Here is a 19,621-nt window from a genome sequence, read left to right on the forward strand (position 1 = left end):
ACTTCTATCAGTTTACAAAACTTTAGAAAAAGCTAATGTCACTTTGCTTCCGTGGAGATACAGTTGTGTAGCTACTAGGTGTGTTTTTTTCTTATTACTGTTTTCTTCCTCATTTTGACTCTTTACTATTCACCTGTTTCATCCTTCCTTTTTCCCCCAAGCTTGAACGTAATTTGAATTATTCTTCTACCTTTTTCATAGGACTTTTCAATCTCAGTTCCTGGAGATGGGAAACCCCAAACCTGCCTACTTTATTTTCTTGCAATTTTCACTGGTTTTCCTAAAGTTATAGCATTCTGGAGTTCTCTGAGAATTTATACCTCTATTTTTGCTCCCCAAATAAGTAGATACTTTTTGAATGCTCTTAAGCAATCCACATATTTTTTTCTGCCTGTGGTGCAACTTAAAAAAACAGAAGAAGTCACTTAATTTTTCTCTTTCAACTGGCGGCTGATGATTTGCCGAATCAGGTATAGAGCTCATCTTCTATCTCAAGTAGGTATATAGCATATGTGTGTGTTGGGGGGAGGTTAAGATTCTAAATGAGAATGTTAAATCTCTCAGCAGTTGAAGCTAATCAGTTGCTCATTAATGATAGCGCCGCTGTTGGAAAACTTTAAATGAAAAGTACAGGCGCACATCTGATAAATTTAGCCTGCCAATTCCGGAGCGCCATTGTCACGAATAAAACAGCCTCCCCAATTTAGGCCCCAGTTCCATAGCGCTGGTTGAAATCCTCCCGCTTTGCGCAACGTGGGCCTCCCGGCGGGCGCTGCCCGAATCCTTTCAGGGCAGGCGGCGGTTCCAGACTGCGCGGCGGAGGCAGGGACCAGAGGAGGGCGCCGTGGCGGCGGTGAACGCTGTAAATGCCTCGAGGCTAGCTCAGAGGACCCGAGCATTCTCAAGACAGACTATTTTTTTTTTTCCTTTTTCGTCATACGGTTGTCTCGTGCGCTCCGGGCTGCTGCCTACTCCAGATGTTCTTAGGTGGGGCCCCGGTTGGAGACGGCAGAGACCCTTGGTCCGCACAGCACTCGCGCTGGGCGCGATCACTTTTGTCCTGGCTCGAGATTCCCAGCAGCGCCCTCCCCTGGGGCGGGCCCTGACTCTCGGGGCTGCGACGAGTGGGCGGCAAGAAGCCGGTGGCCCACAGCGTGAGCGGCTGGGCTGCAAGGAGCGCTGAGACTCCAGCTGCAAGGCTGGCGCCGGGACCTAGCAGCCGCGGCGATCGCAAGAAAAAAGGAGATCAGCGGAGGAAGAGGAAATAGAGCAGATGAAGGAGAACTGCCGCGGAGCAGCGAGGCGGATCCTGTCTGCTGCAGCTGTTCCGGGACGCAGCCCGGGGAGCGTGCCAGCCCGTAAGGTGCTGGCCAGGTAGCTCCCCACCCACAGAACGCTCTTCCTGGCCCTTCCCAGAGCGCCTGGCACGGAAGGAGCCGGTGCCGCGCTCCTGGTGGCCGGGGCGCACCGCACCCCGAGAGCGGCGCCCTTGAGCTGCACCGCGGCGCAGGTTTGTGAGCGACTTGTCCGCCCGCCCAGAGAAGGAAGCGCTGTCCCTTCCAGCTCCACCCGGCTTCCCCACCCCTTGTACTCTACACCCTGCAGCGGGCGAGCGGAGCGGCGCGGCCACGGAGGCGCCGAGGAGGGGCGAGCCGCCGCCCGGCGGCGGCGTCCCTTCGGGGGACAGGGCGGCTGAGAAGAGGCGGCGGCGCGGCGCGGAAGGCGCGACGCGGGATGGCAGCTGCTTAGCCCGGCGCGCGCGGAGCAGCCCCGAGCTGTGGCTGGCCAGACGGTGCGACTGGTCTGGGGACGCCGCCGCCGCTGCAGCCGGGCGGGGAGAGATGAGCACGGAGGCGGGTGAGGGCATCACTTTCTCCGTGCCACCTTTTGCCCCCTTGGGCCCCTGTGCCTTCGCCGAGGGCGGCAGCTGCCGGAGGGGAGGAGTGGTAGCCGAGGGCGAGGACAGCCAGCTCCCACCTCCGCCACCGGGCAGCTTCTGGAACGTGGAGAATGCCGCCGCCCCTGGCCTTGGGTGTCCCGCTGCCACCTCCGGGAGCAGCGCCACCCGGTGCCGGGGCAACTCTGGTGGCGGAGGCAGCCGACGGACCACAGTGGCATACGTGATCAACGAAGCGAGCCAGGGGCAGCTGGTGGTGGCTGAGAGCGAGGCCCTGCAGAGCCTGCGGGAGGCGTGCGAAACGGTGGGCGCCACCCTGGAGACCCTGCATTTTGGTAAACTTGACTTTGGGGAGACCACGGTGCTGGACCGTTTTTACAATGCAGGTGCGTGTGTAACCCTTTCCCATCCTCCACGGTCCCTGGCCCTTGCAGGGGTTAAAAAAAATGTTTTTCTGGGCAGGAGAAAACTAATTTTCTGGGCAGCAGGAGTGCTTCTGACTTATTTACTTCTTGCCCCACCTTAGAGACAGAGAGCAGCGCTGCGCGACTGCTGCTGGCGCTCGCCGCTCTTGGGAGAGAGTGGGTGCTGGTGCAAGAGCTTGTGTATATTTGTGCGAGAGACCGGCTGACTCACCCAACCCACCCATCCGCGCTGGAGCCCTGGGGTCCGTGTGGTCCTCATACGGAACTTTTGTTCCTCAGCAGTGCGAGATACTGGCCCCAATGAGCCCTTCATTCAGTGTCTTGGTTTCTCTTGTGTTAGATTTGTGTATAGATTTGTGTATAGATTTTCCTTCTATATCTACCTGTGACTGAGGTGATGGTTCTCATTTTTTTGGTCTTTTTTTCTGTATAGTTTTGTGAGTACAGAAACCATACCTTATGCCACACAGCCAGCTGCATGCACGTAGTGTGTCTGTATGAATTTGCATGTCATGTCATGATCTTCCCACCTCATGTTACCTTAAGTTCAGTGGCTTGAATTTCCCATTTCTTATCAATTTGAACTTTTAAGCAATTGCTTCCAAAAGTAATAACCTTGTAACTTACACTAAACTTGTGTGGTATCTTTGTTAGGATTTCAGTGAAAGAAGCAGGGTCTGGTTTTCATTACCCCATATGCCACGATGGGCTGGAAAGTATGTAATTTAACATTGTTTAAAATGCTGATAGGCTTTCTTGACAACTAAGGCTAAATTGGCCATTAACGTGATTGCTAGCATGATCCATGAAAAAAATGTATTTTAACCTATCACAGATTTCAGAAAGTATTGTAGTTCCAGTGACTGAAGCGATTAGCTATCTGTTAGCAAATGTTAGGAATAATAATGTTATTGGAACTAATCATTAGCACCCTGTATAACCAATATTACACATATATACATACTTATTTTTATAAGTGTGGGCAGAAAATTTGATTTAATGGTGGTTTCAAACAATAAGGCTCTTGCTTTTGTGATCACATAAAAGGTTTTATATTCTAATCTTGTTTTCAGTTCTCATTCTCTTCAGTCTCTTCAGAACACCTAAAGTAGGCTTATGTCAGTTTTGGAATTCAGTCAAAGCTTAATATTTTAAGAACAAGAACTTCATGTTAAGGAAGCCAGACTAAATAAACTAGGACTTTCTGGTTCTGGTATTTTTTATAGTCTTGGTCTTCATAACTGAACATGAGTATAATATATTGTAGCTTGGTTCTTTGGGTGGCCTGCTAAAAAATGGCATAAACATAACTTTTCTAAAAATGAGAGCACTCTTACTTTTGGATTATAATTAGGAGGAAGCTTCAAAGAACTGAAAGATGTGTGAGGGAAACACCCAACCAAATAGTGTATTTTTACTCCACTGATAGGGCTCTTTGAAAATATCTTAAACTCTAAACCGATTTGAAAGTCTTCTGTCAAGGCTCACTTACTGTTTATTCTCCAAATAGTGTCCCTAAGAAAGGGAGAAAGATTAAAAGGGACTGGACATCCGAACTGTATCTCACTTAATCCTCCAAACTGGTGAAGGAAGTACTTACTTAATGTCTGTCTTAGGTGAGAAGACCAAGGAATCCAGAACTGGAACCAGGGCTCAGGTAGTAACTGGTCAGTGCTGGGAATCCACTTCTGATTCTAAAAGGTCAAGCTGACTCTAAAAGGTCATGCTTGCTGCCTCCATTTAGTTGAGCTGATTTTTCTCTAAGAGTCAAGAGAAGCTCTCTATCTTGGAATTATGTGACAGAGGATTGACAGGGACACTTTGTGAGCTGTTTAGGGGCAGTATGCAATAGCGTGGAGAACTTGTCTTAGGAAGACCAGTGTTTGTAGGCCAGCTATGTCCCATTCCACTGCTTCCATCATCCTGCACAGGTCCTAGTTTAATGCCTGCCTTATGTGAGTGACATGAACTCTGAGCCTTCTCATTCAGCTTCAAAATGTGCCACAATGAAGATGGGTATCAGTTTTGTCCAAACCCTTTGTTTTCCTAAATTGAGTGTTTAATGGTAGTAGAGGCTGCTGAGTTTAATGGTAGTAGAACTTTTCTTCTGATTTCTAAGACGGCACTTGCTCCTCCTCCATCAGGATTCTGCAGATTTTTTTGTCAAGGGCCAGATGGTAAATATTTTAGACTCTGCGGGAGGTCTTTCTTACAACTACTCAACTCTGGTTGTTACAGGAGAGCAGCCATAAACAATACCTAAACAAAAGATCTTGGCTATAGTCCAATAAAACTTTATTAGTGGACACTGAAATTAGAATTTCATATAATTCACAAAATATTTAAAAAAAATTTTCCCCTCAACCATTTAAAAACATAAAAACCATTCTTAGTTTGTAAACTGTACGAAAACAGGCCTGGCAGGATTTTGGACCCTGGGCCATGCTGACGTTTGCTATACGTTCACCCCTCTCCCCTAGAAAGCATAATTATTATGGCATAGTGAAAAGAGCACTACCCCTCAACTTAGATCTGAGTTTTCATCCTGGCTCTGTTCTGAACCATTTAATCCTGTGAGTTTGCAAACGCAAGGTAGCATGGTATGCTGGCACAGAGAGCCCTGGAACAAGAGTTTCAAGATCTGGATTCTGGTCCTTGGTTCTCTGATTGGAAGCAAGTCATTTAAAATCTCAGAAAAGAGTGGAGGGGTTGGAATAATTGGTTTCCCAGATTCCCTGCAGCTTTCAAATTCTGTACTTTAAAATGATAACATTATTAATGTAAAATGAATCGTTTCAGTCCATACATTTATATATGCCATGTTCTTGGCCCCAGGAGTTCAGAGTTGGTGGGGAGAGCATTTTCAAAGTCTGGCTATAGCAAGGCCTCTGAGAGGGTCCATACAGAATGCCTTGGGTGCCCAGGAAACAGATTTTAAAATCAGACTGGTGGGTGGGGCAGGTTCAAAGGTGACACCTGAACTGAGATGGACCAGTAAGCAAGGGCAACTTAATGAGGGCCTCAACCTTTAAAAGGAATGTTGGTGTTCAAATAGCTCAATTTAATGGAATGGATAAGAACTTAAAGCTTGGTTGCATTTTTATACGCTTCCCCTATCTATGTGTACTGGCATCTTTTTAAAGAATAGATTACAGTTAAAGGTTTTCCCTGATTTTCCCTGTTCAATTATTATTACCTGTCATCTAGTTTGTTCTTTAACTGTACTGTCATTCTTTCATTCCTGTTCTGAGGGGAAACTAATGTTCTATCAAAGCTTTTATGGAAATACATCATGTTTATGTATACAAGACGATATCACTCAGGTGGCAAATGCCAAGCTAACATTTCCAGCCCCCTGCGTTGTAGGCAGTAAATCTTTGTCAAAGCTAAGAGGTGTCAGTGGTACATATGTTAGTGATCCAGAACTGCTCCGTTTGGGTAATCAGACCCCCACCTGACAGGGTCTCAAATTTTTTCTTTTTATGAACGTCAGTTCTGTGAGGTGTACCTAGAATAAATAGACTTTATTCCCCCGTTTTGCTCATGAGAAAACTGAACCGTAAAGGTTATATTTGTTCACTCAGGTTAAATGATTTACGGTTGCTGATTGGAACCAGCAGCACACTTGGCCTTAGAAACGGTATTCTAGATGGTGGTTAGATTCTGGGACTCATCTAGAAGAAGCCGTGTGAATAACCCAGTGTACTTGAAGTGTGAAACCCATCCACCATTTCAAACATTTGGGAAAATTATGTTCCTGAAACCTGGGACTTTGAATCCACTTGTCCTTATGTTTAGAATCAGCAACTTTTGCTTTCATCTAGCTTCTGGTGGCTTCTCGGCCAGATGTAGGAACATAACTGGATCGGTGGTGAGAGGAGGGGCTGTGATGAGACCAGGGACAATGGAAGGGTTGGGAGTCTAGAGGAAGAGGAGGGAGGCTGGGCAGGGGAGAAGAAGGATACTCAGAAGGAGGAAGCCATGCCAGCAGGGAATCCATTAACACTTTCTCCTCTGTCTACTTTCTACTCTTAGCCAGCTGTTTAGGGCCCTTGACTTCCTGCAGATGTAAGACCCAGGGACATTGGTCAGTTCAAGGCCACCTCCCTCCCTCTCAGTGGGCAGAGGGTTCAGTCAGCTGCCAGCTTCCCCTTTCCCTACCATTTACATACGCCTGGGCCTTTCACTTAGCCAGGCTCACTGCAGATTGCAATATTACTTGGCTTTTTACCCGGTAGCAACAGTGGGTAACAGGGAAGAAACCCATGCTAGTTGTAATTTTAAGAACTTAGCTGTTATATTTTAGTCTATATTACGGTCCCACTGCCTTTGGGCTTGTGATGAAAGTCACCTACTTAGGCCATGTCACTGGAGAGGCATCTGAACTTTCTGGGCCTTGGTTCCATTGCTCCCAGAACAGCTTCTTAGGAATTACAATCTTATGTGTTAAAAAACAAACATAACCTTTATCTCCTGTCTAACTGAGACTAGGATGTTCTTGAAACTCTTCAAGCTCGTTTATGCATTTTCTGCTTCTAAGTTCAGCGAGACTTTTATATATTAGGTCTCATATACTTTGAGAGGGAGAGCAAAGTCAGTATTTCCTAAATAGTGGTTCCCATGAGCCAGTTAAAAAAAAAATTGGAAGACTGACGTGTTTTCAACATTTTATTTTTCCTATTGACAACCTGCCATCTACTGCCATAATTTCTTTACAAAAAAAGTGCATTATATTAGGCAAGGCATAACCTTAGAATAAAGAATAGTTTTTTGCATACAGTAAATGTATGGAAAATTCATTATTTTATTTCCCATTTCACCATGGATGAATGAAGACTTTATTGTGCCAATCACATGTGGTTTTTCTACGGCCTTTTGACTTTTTGCTGGCATGCCATTGGGGCAGCTGCTGCCCACCCCCTATGAACCCAAAGCACTGTTCGTCCTTTTGCTTTCTTGGAGGCAAAATTATAATTTTCCAGAAAGAGCTTTGCTAGAAAATCAGATAAAAGTAAAACTAAAAAGAAAAGTCCAAAGCCCAAAGTAAATTTGTTTGTAAAGCACCTGTTTCTTATGCTAAATAATCAACTACAGATTGTCATGACTGGCATTGCTTCCCAGGATCCTGGGATCTTGGTTTCTTTCCTCAACTTGTTCACGTGTGTTCTGCGTAAGACATTCATCAGTTGGTCGTTGAAGTTGGTTCTACTTCTAGGTGAAGCCTAATGATAAGTACACAGCGTGGCCTTGTCTCACCTGTGGCCTTGGTGGTACCAGCCTTCTGGGAGTTTCTCTGCTACAGGTCACTCCCTCCCTGGTGTTTATAGGGACTGTCTCTGCGTCTTCTTTTGGAGACCTGATTAGAGGCTCATTCAGTTCCTGTTTCTGGTTGGCAGGACAAAATTGGTTCATAGCTTCTTTGTGAGATTGACAAGCACAAAGCCCAGTGGGTGTGCAAGTCTCTCTAACAGTTAGCAACTGTGTTTGCTTTCCAAGTAAGTTGTCCCGCGGGGTTGCTTCAAACACCACCCTGCTCCACATGGGGCAAGATGCGAATTGAGAATGTGGTAAATGAGGTGGGAGTGGACAGTTGCAGAAACCCACAGCTATGTGGATGTCAGGAAGAAACCAGAAACCCACAGCCTTGGAAAAAGTATGTCGAAAACAGCTTTGCTGTCCCATAATTTGGGTATAGGTAAGTGGGGAAACTGGCTATCTTTAAGAAAGTGACCCTTATTTTCAGAGAGTGAAATTAATTTTGCAAATCTTATTAGTGGCATGAAAGAAAAAACTAGGAAAGCAAAACAATTATTAATTATTTTAAAACCCACAGGTGATTTTAATACATTGGATTCCTAAGTTATTTTAATACACTGGCTTTCCTCTCTGACTGGAGATGCCGACTAAAGATGTTGATCAAAATATGTGCCAGATTATTGGAGAAGGAGAAAGGGTATGAGATAAAGCTGAGTTTCAAAGTTGTGTCTAATCCAAAAAAATTTTGAAGTGCGTGCTTACATTTTATGTGAGTTTTATTTTGTAGTGTATGTGTGTGTTTTTCCTAAGGAAACATAAAAGATATATAACCCAGGCTACATTGTGGTAATTTTCTTAGGAGAGAAAACATTAGTGTTAACAACATCTCCAACTGAAAATCATAGCACAGCAGATCTGTGTTACTTAAATGCCACAGAAATTGTACAGAGTAAGAGTAAACATTCCATAAAAAGCAAAACTTTTCTGTTACAGTAGGTAATCAACAATGAAGAGCGCAATTGTCTTTGGTATATGATTCATACAGGAAGGAAGTTATATGCCTTTGTACAGCAAGTCTCTAAAAATGGTTGTGACCAATTATATCAGTCTTTTCCAACACTTTTAGTCTCTTTTAAGAACTCTTAAGAAACAGAAACATGGGGAAAGCTGCCCTAGTGAATGTCAGGCTGTCTGTTCATTGACTCCAAGCCATATAAAACCAAGTACTTGCTTAAGCCAGAGAATTTGTCCTCCTTCAAAAATCTTGGTTACCCCTCCTATTTCTTATTTAAAAATTATCTAAGGAGAATAAGTAATCCCAGGTGATTGCGTGTCACATTACTCCTTAATGTCACATTCAAGTTTCCTAATATGTTTATTGTGACAAATCTCGGCTTAAACCTGAGGCAGCCAGGAACAGGGGTGGGATTCCTGCTCTCCAAGGGCCATGGCTTTTACCTACAGCTAGGTATTTCCCAATTTATAGTTTGGTCAAACTGGGGTGCAGGTGATTTTATGTGTCTAGATGAGAATAACATAAATGTATGTTGTTCTGTGCAGTGTAGTACTCTTTTGATCATCTTATTACCTCCATACAATAAGTAGATGTGGCAGTGTAATTATCTATATTTGACTATTTATCTATATTATCTATAGGTGAGGGAACTCCTCTGTGGAGAGGGGACGTGAGTTGGCCAGAATTATCAAATGGTTGAGTAGGAATCCAGCTCAGGTCTTCTGACTTCCAACTAATTCAGGTGTTTTTCCTACTACACCACACTTCCCTCCCGCCCCACGCGGTGAAAAAGATTTTGAAGCACACACGCTGTTCGCGACACTTAAGTTCTGGTGCCCTCTTGCTAATGAATTTCACTGATTTCTTGTTAACATGTTTGTAAAGTTATCCATCAAAAACTGGACTTTGTCATTTTTCTGTCAATACCAATGGAGGAGCCTACAGCCTAAGCTGAGTCCTGGTTACCCGTTGCTTGGCCTGGAGCTATAAATCAGGCTTTCTCCAGGCAAGTCTTAGGCTATTTTCTGGGCATGGTAGTGAGACGGACTGCTACATGACAGACTAAGCCTTTCTCTGGAGTGAGCCAGAGAGCTGGGTTGACAACACAGCCTAAAGATATTCCTTTTCTTTCCTCGTGAGTCTGCTTTGCCTTCCCCTCGTGTCAGAATATATTCCCAATACTTCAGTTCCCTGCCTCTTCCGTAGATGCACTGGAGAAGGGCTGAAGAGAAGCAGGCATTAATCTGCGGCAGAATGGAGGCTCATACCACATATCTGTTTCCACGGGAAAAGGGATGCTAAGGAAGGAGTCAGTAGGAACTCCCCATTTTCCCTGCCCAACTAATTCTTTTTTAAAAAGAAACAGTAAAACAAAAAAATTTAAGATATGAAGCATTTCAGTCATAAAGAGTACATAAAATAGTATATAGCACTAATGCATTCACTACCCAAATATAATAGTTGTTAAAGTTTTTGACACTGTTTCACTTCTCTTTCTCTTTTAGAGAAATAAATTATTATTATAATATTTAATTATTAGAGTAATAAATTATTCTGGACAAAATCAAAAGCGCCTTTCTACCACACCAAATTACCTTCCTGGGAAAGTGCTTCTTTCATCAGAAGTGCTAAACTATAATTTTCAAACATCTCAAATGGCTCTCTACAAATGTCAAACATTTAATTTAATTAACTCTAATGAGAAAACCAATAAGATTAAAATCCATTCAAAGGAGAATTTGAAGAGCAGATATAATACACTCACACACACACAATCAGGGATGCTGAAATAAATTTGCTAATAGATATAAAACTGGCTAATGTCAGTAAGGCAATTCTGTAAATATAGATGTTGAAGGTATCCTTTCTACAGGGCAGAAATCAGTGTATTTCTACTAAACAATATTCATTTGTATTGCTGTGGACAAAAATTGTTTGCATGCTCTCAGTTTTCACAACTTAACGTTTGTCCCAACAGCACTGTAAAATGTTCCTATTAATAGAAGGACAATCAAAGGTACACATCCTTGAAAATCAGGTAGTTCCCAGAAGGTGCACTACACAAAGCCTAGTCCTCCACTGAAAGGATACCCACTACTCTCTTTTGCCTATTTCCAAGTCTTTTAAAATTTTTCTTCACAGTTGGTCCTTCTCTGCAGGCTCTATGCTTGTGTTTTTCTCAAGTGCTCTTACCCAAGCTGATTTAAAGGCCTGTTTTCTTTTCTCAGCAACTCTGCCATCCGAAGCTGTGATCACCCTGAGAGAGTCCCAGAATACCTTGTTTTAACCAGGTATCCTAATTATAGTTGTTTCAGGTCAGGAAACAGGTACAAATTGGATAGTAGGATATCCGTCACCTAGGTTTTGTACCAGAACCTAGGTGTACGTCAGTTTAAAATCAGATAGTTCCCAGAGGGTGGCTTGGTCAGAATCAAGTCTGAAATATGCCAGTGGGGTACCTGCAGTGTCCACAAACCCAGCTTCATTTTTGTACTAGGAAATCATGATCATTACTAGTGGGAATTTCAGTTGTCTAGACTTATTCCAAATAGGCTTATTTTTTGAAGGAAAAAAATCTTTATAATATTTTAGAGGGCTGGCAAATTGCTGTAAAATTCCACATGACAAATATATTACTTTGGTCTTGTAATTTAAGGCAGGATACTCAAATGAGCAACATGTATTACCATACATGGTGCTGTACCAATTGCTGTACGTGCTTGATTTTATTCAATCTTTAAAACAGCTTTATGAGGCAGGTAGCCTCAGTAGGTTAGTTTTACACATGGAGTAACTGAGAGCCTGTAAGGGTTATCAACTTTCCCAGTCACATGTGTATAAGGGGCAGAACCAACTTTTGAACCTAAGACTGATTCCAGAGTCTGTTCATGTATAAGTATGTGCTCCTATCTCCCATAAGTACATTTTCTGTTTGAAAACATTTAAATTATTATTAATACTGTAACCGTGGTTATATATAGTCTTATCAGTCAACATTTGTTGATTACATAGAATATTTCTTTCTAAGGTCTGCACAAAATTAAATTAACAGAGTGCAATTTCTGCCTTTTATGATCTTACAGTCTACCCATTGAGTTCAATAATTTAGTAAATAATTATTGGGAGCCTACCAGGGAATGCTTTAAGTAGTGAATGAGTAAAAGAATCCAAGGGAATTTTTTTTCAGGACTTCATAATGTGGGTGATTTCATTGACCTGTATACTTGAGGACATTTATTACTGCTATAATAGAGGTGAACATGCATTGAAAATGAAAATCTCATACACTGATAAACTATGCGTTAGGCTCCCCACTTTATTTTTATATGAAACCAATATAACATTGAAAATTATTTAAATCAATTCCCAGATTTTATTAAAATCCTTTAAGATCTTTTATAAATATTGAAAAGATCTCATTAAATTGACTTCCAAGGGGGTATTATAATTCTTTAATGAAGAATTTTTTACATATTGACTTTTATGGAAGCAAATGGAGTTATTACCTGAGACTTGGACACTTTTTTCTTATATGTGGTTTTTCCAGTAGTAGAATTTGAGCTGTATAAATACTCTTCAGTTTGTGAAAAAAAATCTAGGCTGTTTTAGATAATTAAAATATGCCAACAACATAATTTCAATTTATATCCTTTAGGCCTAGAGTCCATAATTATGTTGCTTGCCTGATTATGTTGCCATAGTTATGTTGCTGATAGCTGGAGTGTAGGGTTCTTGGTTGACACCAGATAGTTAACCTGAATGCCTAGTTATGGAATGGCTGGGCCAGAATGAGAATAGTAAACAAACAAAATTCCATTTAGATAATAAAATCTAAATGGTACTTGGATACATTGTAGATGCAGAACCATATCTATATTATGGTATACATAAAAAAGTGACTAAAGTTGAAATCTAAGCTAACTTTGAAGATTCTAAACAACATTTATGAATTATAGTTTCCATAATATGTCTAATTATTTTTGAATCACATACATACAGTTGATGTACATTAGCTCTACCAAGACAATTCCTGGATTTTTAGCATTTGGCCTTGGGAAACTGGTTTTGGTTCATTCCAATAAATACTCAGACATTCATATCTGGACAGTAAGCTTTTAGTTTTTCAAAATACTTCTGGTCAGTTTCCAAAAATTGCATACTGGCCTTGTGTTTACTGTTTATATGTCATCAGAGTAAGAAAGGGTTTGCAAACAATCCAGAAAGGCAAGGAATCTGGTTTTAAAACTTTGTGTGAGTGTGTGTGTGTGTGTGTATTACTAGTTGCAAAGCATAGTTGGGGTATAAGTTGCTTGGCCTGACCTAGGGAAATTAGAGAATAATGTAGCTTGCACGTGAATTATGACAGGAATAGTTGGCTTGACTTTTCTTGCCAAGCAACTTAATGCTGCCAATATTTTATGTGCTTAAACTATACTTGGCAGTAAATCTTAAATAAAATTGGAAAGGAAGTGCTGGCCTAGACTCTTAACAGAGTCCTAGACTGTTCTTTCCCTTATAAAATCAGTAGTGTAGAAAATTCATTTAATCATTAAATATGACACATGACTGGGTTACCCAAGGGCTGATTCTGCTGTGTTTATTAGAACCTGCAGATTTGCATTATTAGAACCTGCAGATTTGCATTATTTGTTTCCAAAGTCTGAAACTAAGAGTTGTCAGCGTTATGAAATCTTTCCGTAGTCAATTGTACGTTTGACTTCACATTTAATTTCTAGGAGTGTTTTGTTAGTGTTTACTAGTCCTTTTAGCATATATTCAAAAGAGTGGCACACCTGTGTCATAGGTGTTAATTTTGATTAATTTATGTCACACTGACATACTAATTAGGAAGGCAAATTACAGGAGCATTTAAAAGCTGCTAACGTGTGTAAATATTCATCAGTGTTCATTACTGACAGGGAATGGCTTGCCTGGATTTATGGGAAATTTAAAAGTTCAGACAGACTCCTCTGTTTTTGATTCTTTGTTTAAGAAAACAGAAGGTACTAAAAAGGCAGACAGCTCCCAGCAAGAATTTGCAGGTAACTGAGATGAAGTAACCTTCATAGAGTTTTATGATTACGTTTATAGCTGTCATTACCTAAGGCTCATTTGATGTCCATTTATGAAATCTTTGAGAAGATAAAAACCTTGATATCATATGAGTGACACTTTTCTATTTCAGCCAAATCTCTTTATACTTGAAACCAAATTTAAGATATTGCTGTACCTCCCTGGTTTGCCTCCATCGTTAAGACACACGTTTTTAATCTTTGGTGAAATGTAGATAAGGAATAGAAAAGGGCTGCCTCACAATTTCCAAACTTCACAGAGCTCAGGAGTCTGCATTTAGTTAGGTTATATGAAAGAAGCAGGTTTCATCTTGTTAAATATATAGTGGACATTCTTCTTGATGGATAATCTTTTGATTAGCCTGCATTGTAGCTACTTCTCATTCCCTATTTTTATTTATTTTTAATCTGGAATAGCCCAAGAAGGGCCAGACTCCACCCACAAATGGTTCCAGAAGCAAGTGAGTTATTCACATAAAAGCTGTTGCCACTGTGTTGTGACTTGGGAATTTTGAAGCAAAACTATATTATGGCATTTATATGTTGCTGTGCCTTAATTTTCCCAGACCATGGCTATTGCGTAGGTTTGTACTTTTCTCTGAAAATATTATTGGACTTTGGAATAACTTTGCAGAAGCATATGTATGAAGCAACCATACTTTTTCTATTTTTAAATTCTACTTTTTTGCGCTTGTTTTTTGGTTTGTTAGGAGAGTAAGAGCATGTTACCTAAACAGAGCTCTGTGCCAGAGGACAAGCCACATTTAATTTGAGAAAGTTTTCTGCGGACATTAAACAAAAAATAAGCTATGATTGGAAGATCCAAGGCCCTAATCTGCTTTCAGTTTCCGGTTATCTGGTCTACCTGCTGAAAGCTCAATTTACAACTTGAACTGGGTTATAAGTTTCTGATGACTTTATAGTTAGTCTATGACTATTACCTTTTCAAGATTTGTAATTGTCCCCTTCAGCCACAGAAGACAGTATTGTCCAGCCTTTGAGCCACAATATATACCCAATATGTGGTCACCTTGAAATTCCTTCCAGAATCTACCATATTGCATAGTTATTATAAGCTTAAGCTTAGCATTCCTTTTCATTTAAACTAAGAATAACCATGGAAGTATTTGTCTTTCTATTTTTATTCTCTAAGATCTGTGTAAATTTTTTATTGCATGTTTATGTTAGTTACTTCTTTTACCTATCTATTACGTGTTAAAATAATCCTTTAAAAGCTATTAAATAAATCTTGATTTAAGATTCTTTTTTTTCAGTGCATACTTGATTCTTTGGGGGGGATATACAAAAAGGAAAAACTGTTGCTCCATAAATCTTGCTGCATAATCTGTGAAGTGATTAAGAAGGAACAACTGAAAAAGTCAAATCCAATGTTGTAGCTTGAGAAATCCTTTATTAGAAAGGTCTGACATAGAAGGAGCAGTTTCAGATACTTTAAAGGATCGTTACACTATAATTCCATGTCTCTTTTCCTTGTCCATCTTGTTTATCCCGTATCTCGAGTATCTCATTTCATGTTTGGCACATAATAGGCCCTTGATGGATGTTGATGGACTTGAATGTGTGAGTGTGGCACTTTCTCCTCCTGGTATTTCAGTTATTGGGTTTTTTTTTCTTTTTTCTTTTTTTATTAAATTTATTGGGGTGACAATTGTTAGTAAATTTACATAGATTTCAGGTGTACAATTCTGTATTACATCATCTATAAATCCCATTGTGCGTTCACCACCCAGAGTCAGTTCTCCTTCCATCACCATATATTTGATCCCCCTTACCTTCATCTCCCTCCCCCCACCCCCTTACTCTCTGGCAACCACTACAGTTATTGGTTTTGATGTCTGTTTTCCCTGCTTAAGTGTGAGGTAAGCTCCTAGATAGCAAAGATCACATTATATGGATCTTGACATCCCCCAGGTCTCCGTATGTATGCTTGACCTGTAGATCACACTTAATGACGCTCATAGAATAAACTTCAATGACATCCACCCTTCCCTTGAGGGACTCACAGTCTGGTACGGAGCAGCCTATAAACAAACATATAGGCGGTTGTGCTGACTGTTATACGGGAGGTTTATATGTTTGTGCTTCAAGAACACAAATGACAGGATTCTCCTGGGGAAGAAAGGAGTGTGGAGGAGGGTGGTTAAGGCTTTGGACAGGAGATGACGTTTGAAATTTCTTTTTACGAGGTATAATTGTCATATAACATTATATTAGTTTCAGGTGTACAACATGATGATTCAATATTTGTATACATTACAAAATGATCACCAAATCATTTTGGGTTTTGAGGGATAACAGTGAAAGCACTTATATGCTAGCCATTGTAAATTATAAGAATAAATAAATCTCCCCATTGGAAAAGAGAATAAAAAGAGAGCCTATAATGGAACCGAGAAAACACAAGCATTTAAAGATGGACAGAAGTATGCATCAACTAGTGAGAAAGGGAAGTGGTCAGAAGGTAGGACAGGGGACAGGGAAAGTTCAGAGAGAGGGAGAGAGAATGAGTTAGCTGAAAGAGAGCTTGTCAGAAGGTCAGTACAGTTGAAAGTTTCAGACAAATAACTGGACTTGGATATTGGAAAGTCCCTGCTAATGGCCAGAGCAGTTTCAAGAAAGCAGGTGGTGGCAGCTGTCCCCGGGTAATGTCTTGAGTAATTGCTGGTGAACAGCAGGAGGCATATAACAAAGAGTATTATATAAAGAAATGTGCTGGTGAGAGAAGCAGAAAGAGAAGGAAGTCACAGGAAGCAGCGCACCCCACTCCCGCTCCCGGGATAGGGCACCTTGACTGCTCCTGCTAGTATTTATGCCTTAGAGACGGGGTGAGATCAGTAAACCTCTGTGGACTCTGGTGTTATTTAGCATCATTTCTGTGGGAAAGAGGAGAACAAATTCCCAACCACTTTCTTCCAGAAAGAACTTTTGGAGCATCACCCTTTGTAAATGCCCTTGCTTTCTTACTAATTGGAATTGGCTGAAGATAGAATTGCTTTTTCTTACGAGGTTCAGTAACTCAGATCAATTTGAATTCACTGTGCTACAGCATAAATTGAGGGTTCTTTCCTGGTTGAACTCGGTGTACAGAAGTGTAGGGCTTTTTCAGGAAGTGAAAGTGTTCACTAAGGAAAGGGATTTCACCGGCTAGAGAAGTTTTTCATTCACCTATCTCCAATGTCGAATTTCACAGGCTTTTGAAACCTAAGGAATAAGAACTGGGACCAAACATGCTTTTAGTATTTTCTCAGCTACTTAAAACACTTCATTGTTTATAACACTGGCCACTTACAAGTAAAAATGATCCTTGTTTTTAAATTAGGTTCTTTGATTTTTAAATTTTTTATTAGTTTCAGGTGTACAAAACAATGTACTAGCTAGACACTTATCATTTATATCCCTCACACAGTGATAACGGCCCTCCCTCCATCCACTACCCCTCTGACATCACACATAGCCATGACATTTCCACTGTTTCTATTCCTAATGTTGTACTCCGCTTCTTGTAACTGTATATACATATATAAACTTGTAGTTGACATTTATTATTGTTCAGCTTCAGCTTCAGGTGTACAGTGCAGTGATCAGGTATCTACATCATCCCTGAGGTGGTCTCCCTAATGAGACAAGAGTCCATTGGATACTTAAATCATTTTCTAAAGTGGATGCACCATTTTCTGGTACCACCAACAATGTTTGAGGGCTCCAATTTACGCAAATCCTTACTAATGCTCGTTATTGTCTGTCTTTTTCATTCTAGATATCCTGGTGGGTGTGAAGTGGTATATCATTGTGTTTTTGATTTGTATTTCCCTAATGACTAATGATGTTGAACATTTCTTCATATGATTATTGGCCATTTGTATATCTTCTTTGGAGACCGGTCTTTAAGATCTTTTGCCGCTTTTAATATTTGTCTTTTTGTTGTTGAGTTGTAATAGCTTGTTACGTATGCTGCATATAACTCTTTTATCAGGTACATGATTTACAAATGTTTTCTCACATTTATGGGTTGGTTTTTCATTTTCTTCATAGTGTCATTTGAAGCACAAAGGTTTTAATTTTGATGCAGTTCAATTTATCTGTCCTTCTTTTGTTCCTCGTACTTTTGGTGTCTTATCGAAGAAACCATTTACACCTATGTTTTCTTCTAAGTGTTTTATAGTTTTTGCTCTTGATTATAGGTCATTGATCCATTTTGAGTTAATTTTTATTTATCATGTAAACTTCATTCTTTTGTTTGAAGATATCCAGTGGCCTCAGCATCATTTGTTGAAAAGACCTATTGAATTTTCTTGGAACCCTTTTCAAAAATCAATTCACTATGAATATAATAGGAGTTTGTTTCTCAGTTCTGCTCTATTGATCTATATGTTTATCCTTATGCCAGTACCACATAGTCTTGATTACTTTAGCTTTATGTTAAGTTTTGAAAAGGAAGGAACTTTAAAAAGGAAGTATGAGACTTCCAACTTTGTTCTTTTTCAAGACTATTTGGTTCCCTTGTTATTTCCGTATGAATTTTAGGCTTGTTAATTTCCACAAAAAGACAGTTGGGTCTTCTTCCTATTTTTAACTGTCCGTGACATTCTTTCCTTTCTCATTAAAATTGTTTCCTTCCTATTTCTCTTCTATGACAGCTGGTCTCAACTTTTGCTTTTTATTTATTGCCTATTGTACTGATTAGTGAACCATAGATAGCAGTTTTTGGGTTTTTGGCATTTATTGTCATTTATCACACCCAGGGGTGGGTGTATTTTCCTTTCTCCATTCCTCCATCTCTTCCTTCCTCCATTTCTTCCCTCCTTTTTCTCTCTCCTTTCTCTTATTCTTCCTCCCTCCTTCCCTTCCTTTCTTTCTCTTTCCTTCCTATGGGTTTGACACTTATCAGAATTATGGGTATGACTTCAGAATAAATGAGAATCACTACTTACCTTTGTTTGCTTATTACCTAAAATTTAAACACTTGAATGTGAACAGTCATAATATTTCTTGAAAGGGTTATTGTGGTGATAAACTTGTCTCTTGAGATTTGGCTTCTTACACAAAATATAGAAAATTTGATTTTTATAAAAAAAAAAATCTTACTGAAACTTTACTTTTCCTATAGAATACTTATGAGTGCATGCTCTTTCTAAAAGTAATCCCAGTCTGTAAATATTTCCAGGGTGATGTGTAGTTTAGCACTCTGTGTTTTGCAGGCTCAACATCTTAGAGTTAAAATATTCGATGAAGAAATGGAGTTTATTATAGATGTAAATTGCCCGATATGGTCTTATGTTGGTCTAATTTGAAACCTTCTCTGAAGTGTTACCTTAACTTGGGCAATCACACTGTCATGCTCTTTGCTCTGGAAATCTTTTAATGACCTCTGTCCGCAGCCACAAATTTCAGCCTGTTTATTTGTTGAGCCAGATATCCTGTTACCCAGTACCCTAAAACCCAGTTGTTGGCCTGCTGTGTCTGGTAATGAAGGGAATGAGTCAAACCCCCAGATACTCTACTGGTCCATCCATTATGATGAGTGAATCGAGGTGAAGCCAGTGTAGAAGTTTGGAACAGCAAGGGTACAGCCTTGACCTACTTGGCTCTTAGATCAATCGTGCCCAGCTATTTCTGTTTGCACATTGTGAAGCGATCCCAGAGGTTATCCTCTTGGGCAGTTCTTTGTTGAGTTATTGCTTGGCCTTTTTCTGAGAGAGAAACGGGAGCTTCAGCTCAGAAACGTAACCTTGTAGAACAGTTGGTGCGAATGTGCAGGTGAGCTGTTAATGCAGCCGGTCTCTGAATACAACCCGTGGGGGTGGAGGATGGCTTGAGTCCTGGTTTCATCGGTATCTCCTGTGGTTTTATGCTACCAGAAAGATTCTTGCCCACCTCATGCCCTGTGGTGCAGCTGGGCTGGCTCTGTGAGGCTAGCTACCATTTCTGGGAACGT

General features: G+C 40.6%; 1 protein-coding gene across 1 annotated transcript in view; it reads left to right on the plus strand.

Moving 5' to 3' along the window:
* Positions 1–1,122: 1,122 nt before the first annotated feature.
* Positions 1,123–19,621, plus strand: part of MAP3K5 (mitogen-activated protein kinase kinase kinase 5) — a 178,298-nt gene continuing 159,799 nt past the window's right edge. The window contains exon 1 of the mRNA XM_081044707.1: positions 1,123–2,283. Coding sequence (XP_080900833.1) covers positions 1,842–2,283 — 442 coding nt within the window. The 5' untranslated portion in view covers positions 1,123–1,841. The remainder of the gene's footprint in view (positions 2,284–19,621) is intronic.

The sequence above is a fragment of the Rhinolophus hipposideros genome (genome assembly GCF_964194185.1).
Source record: "Rhinolophus hipposideros genome assembly, chromosome: 3".
NCBI classification, from domain to species: Eukaryota; Metazoa; Chordata; class Mammalia; order Chiroptera; family Rhinolophidae; genus Rhinolophus; species Rhinolophus hipposideros.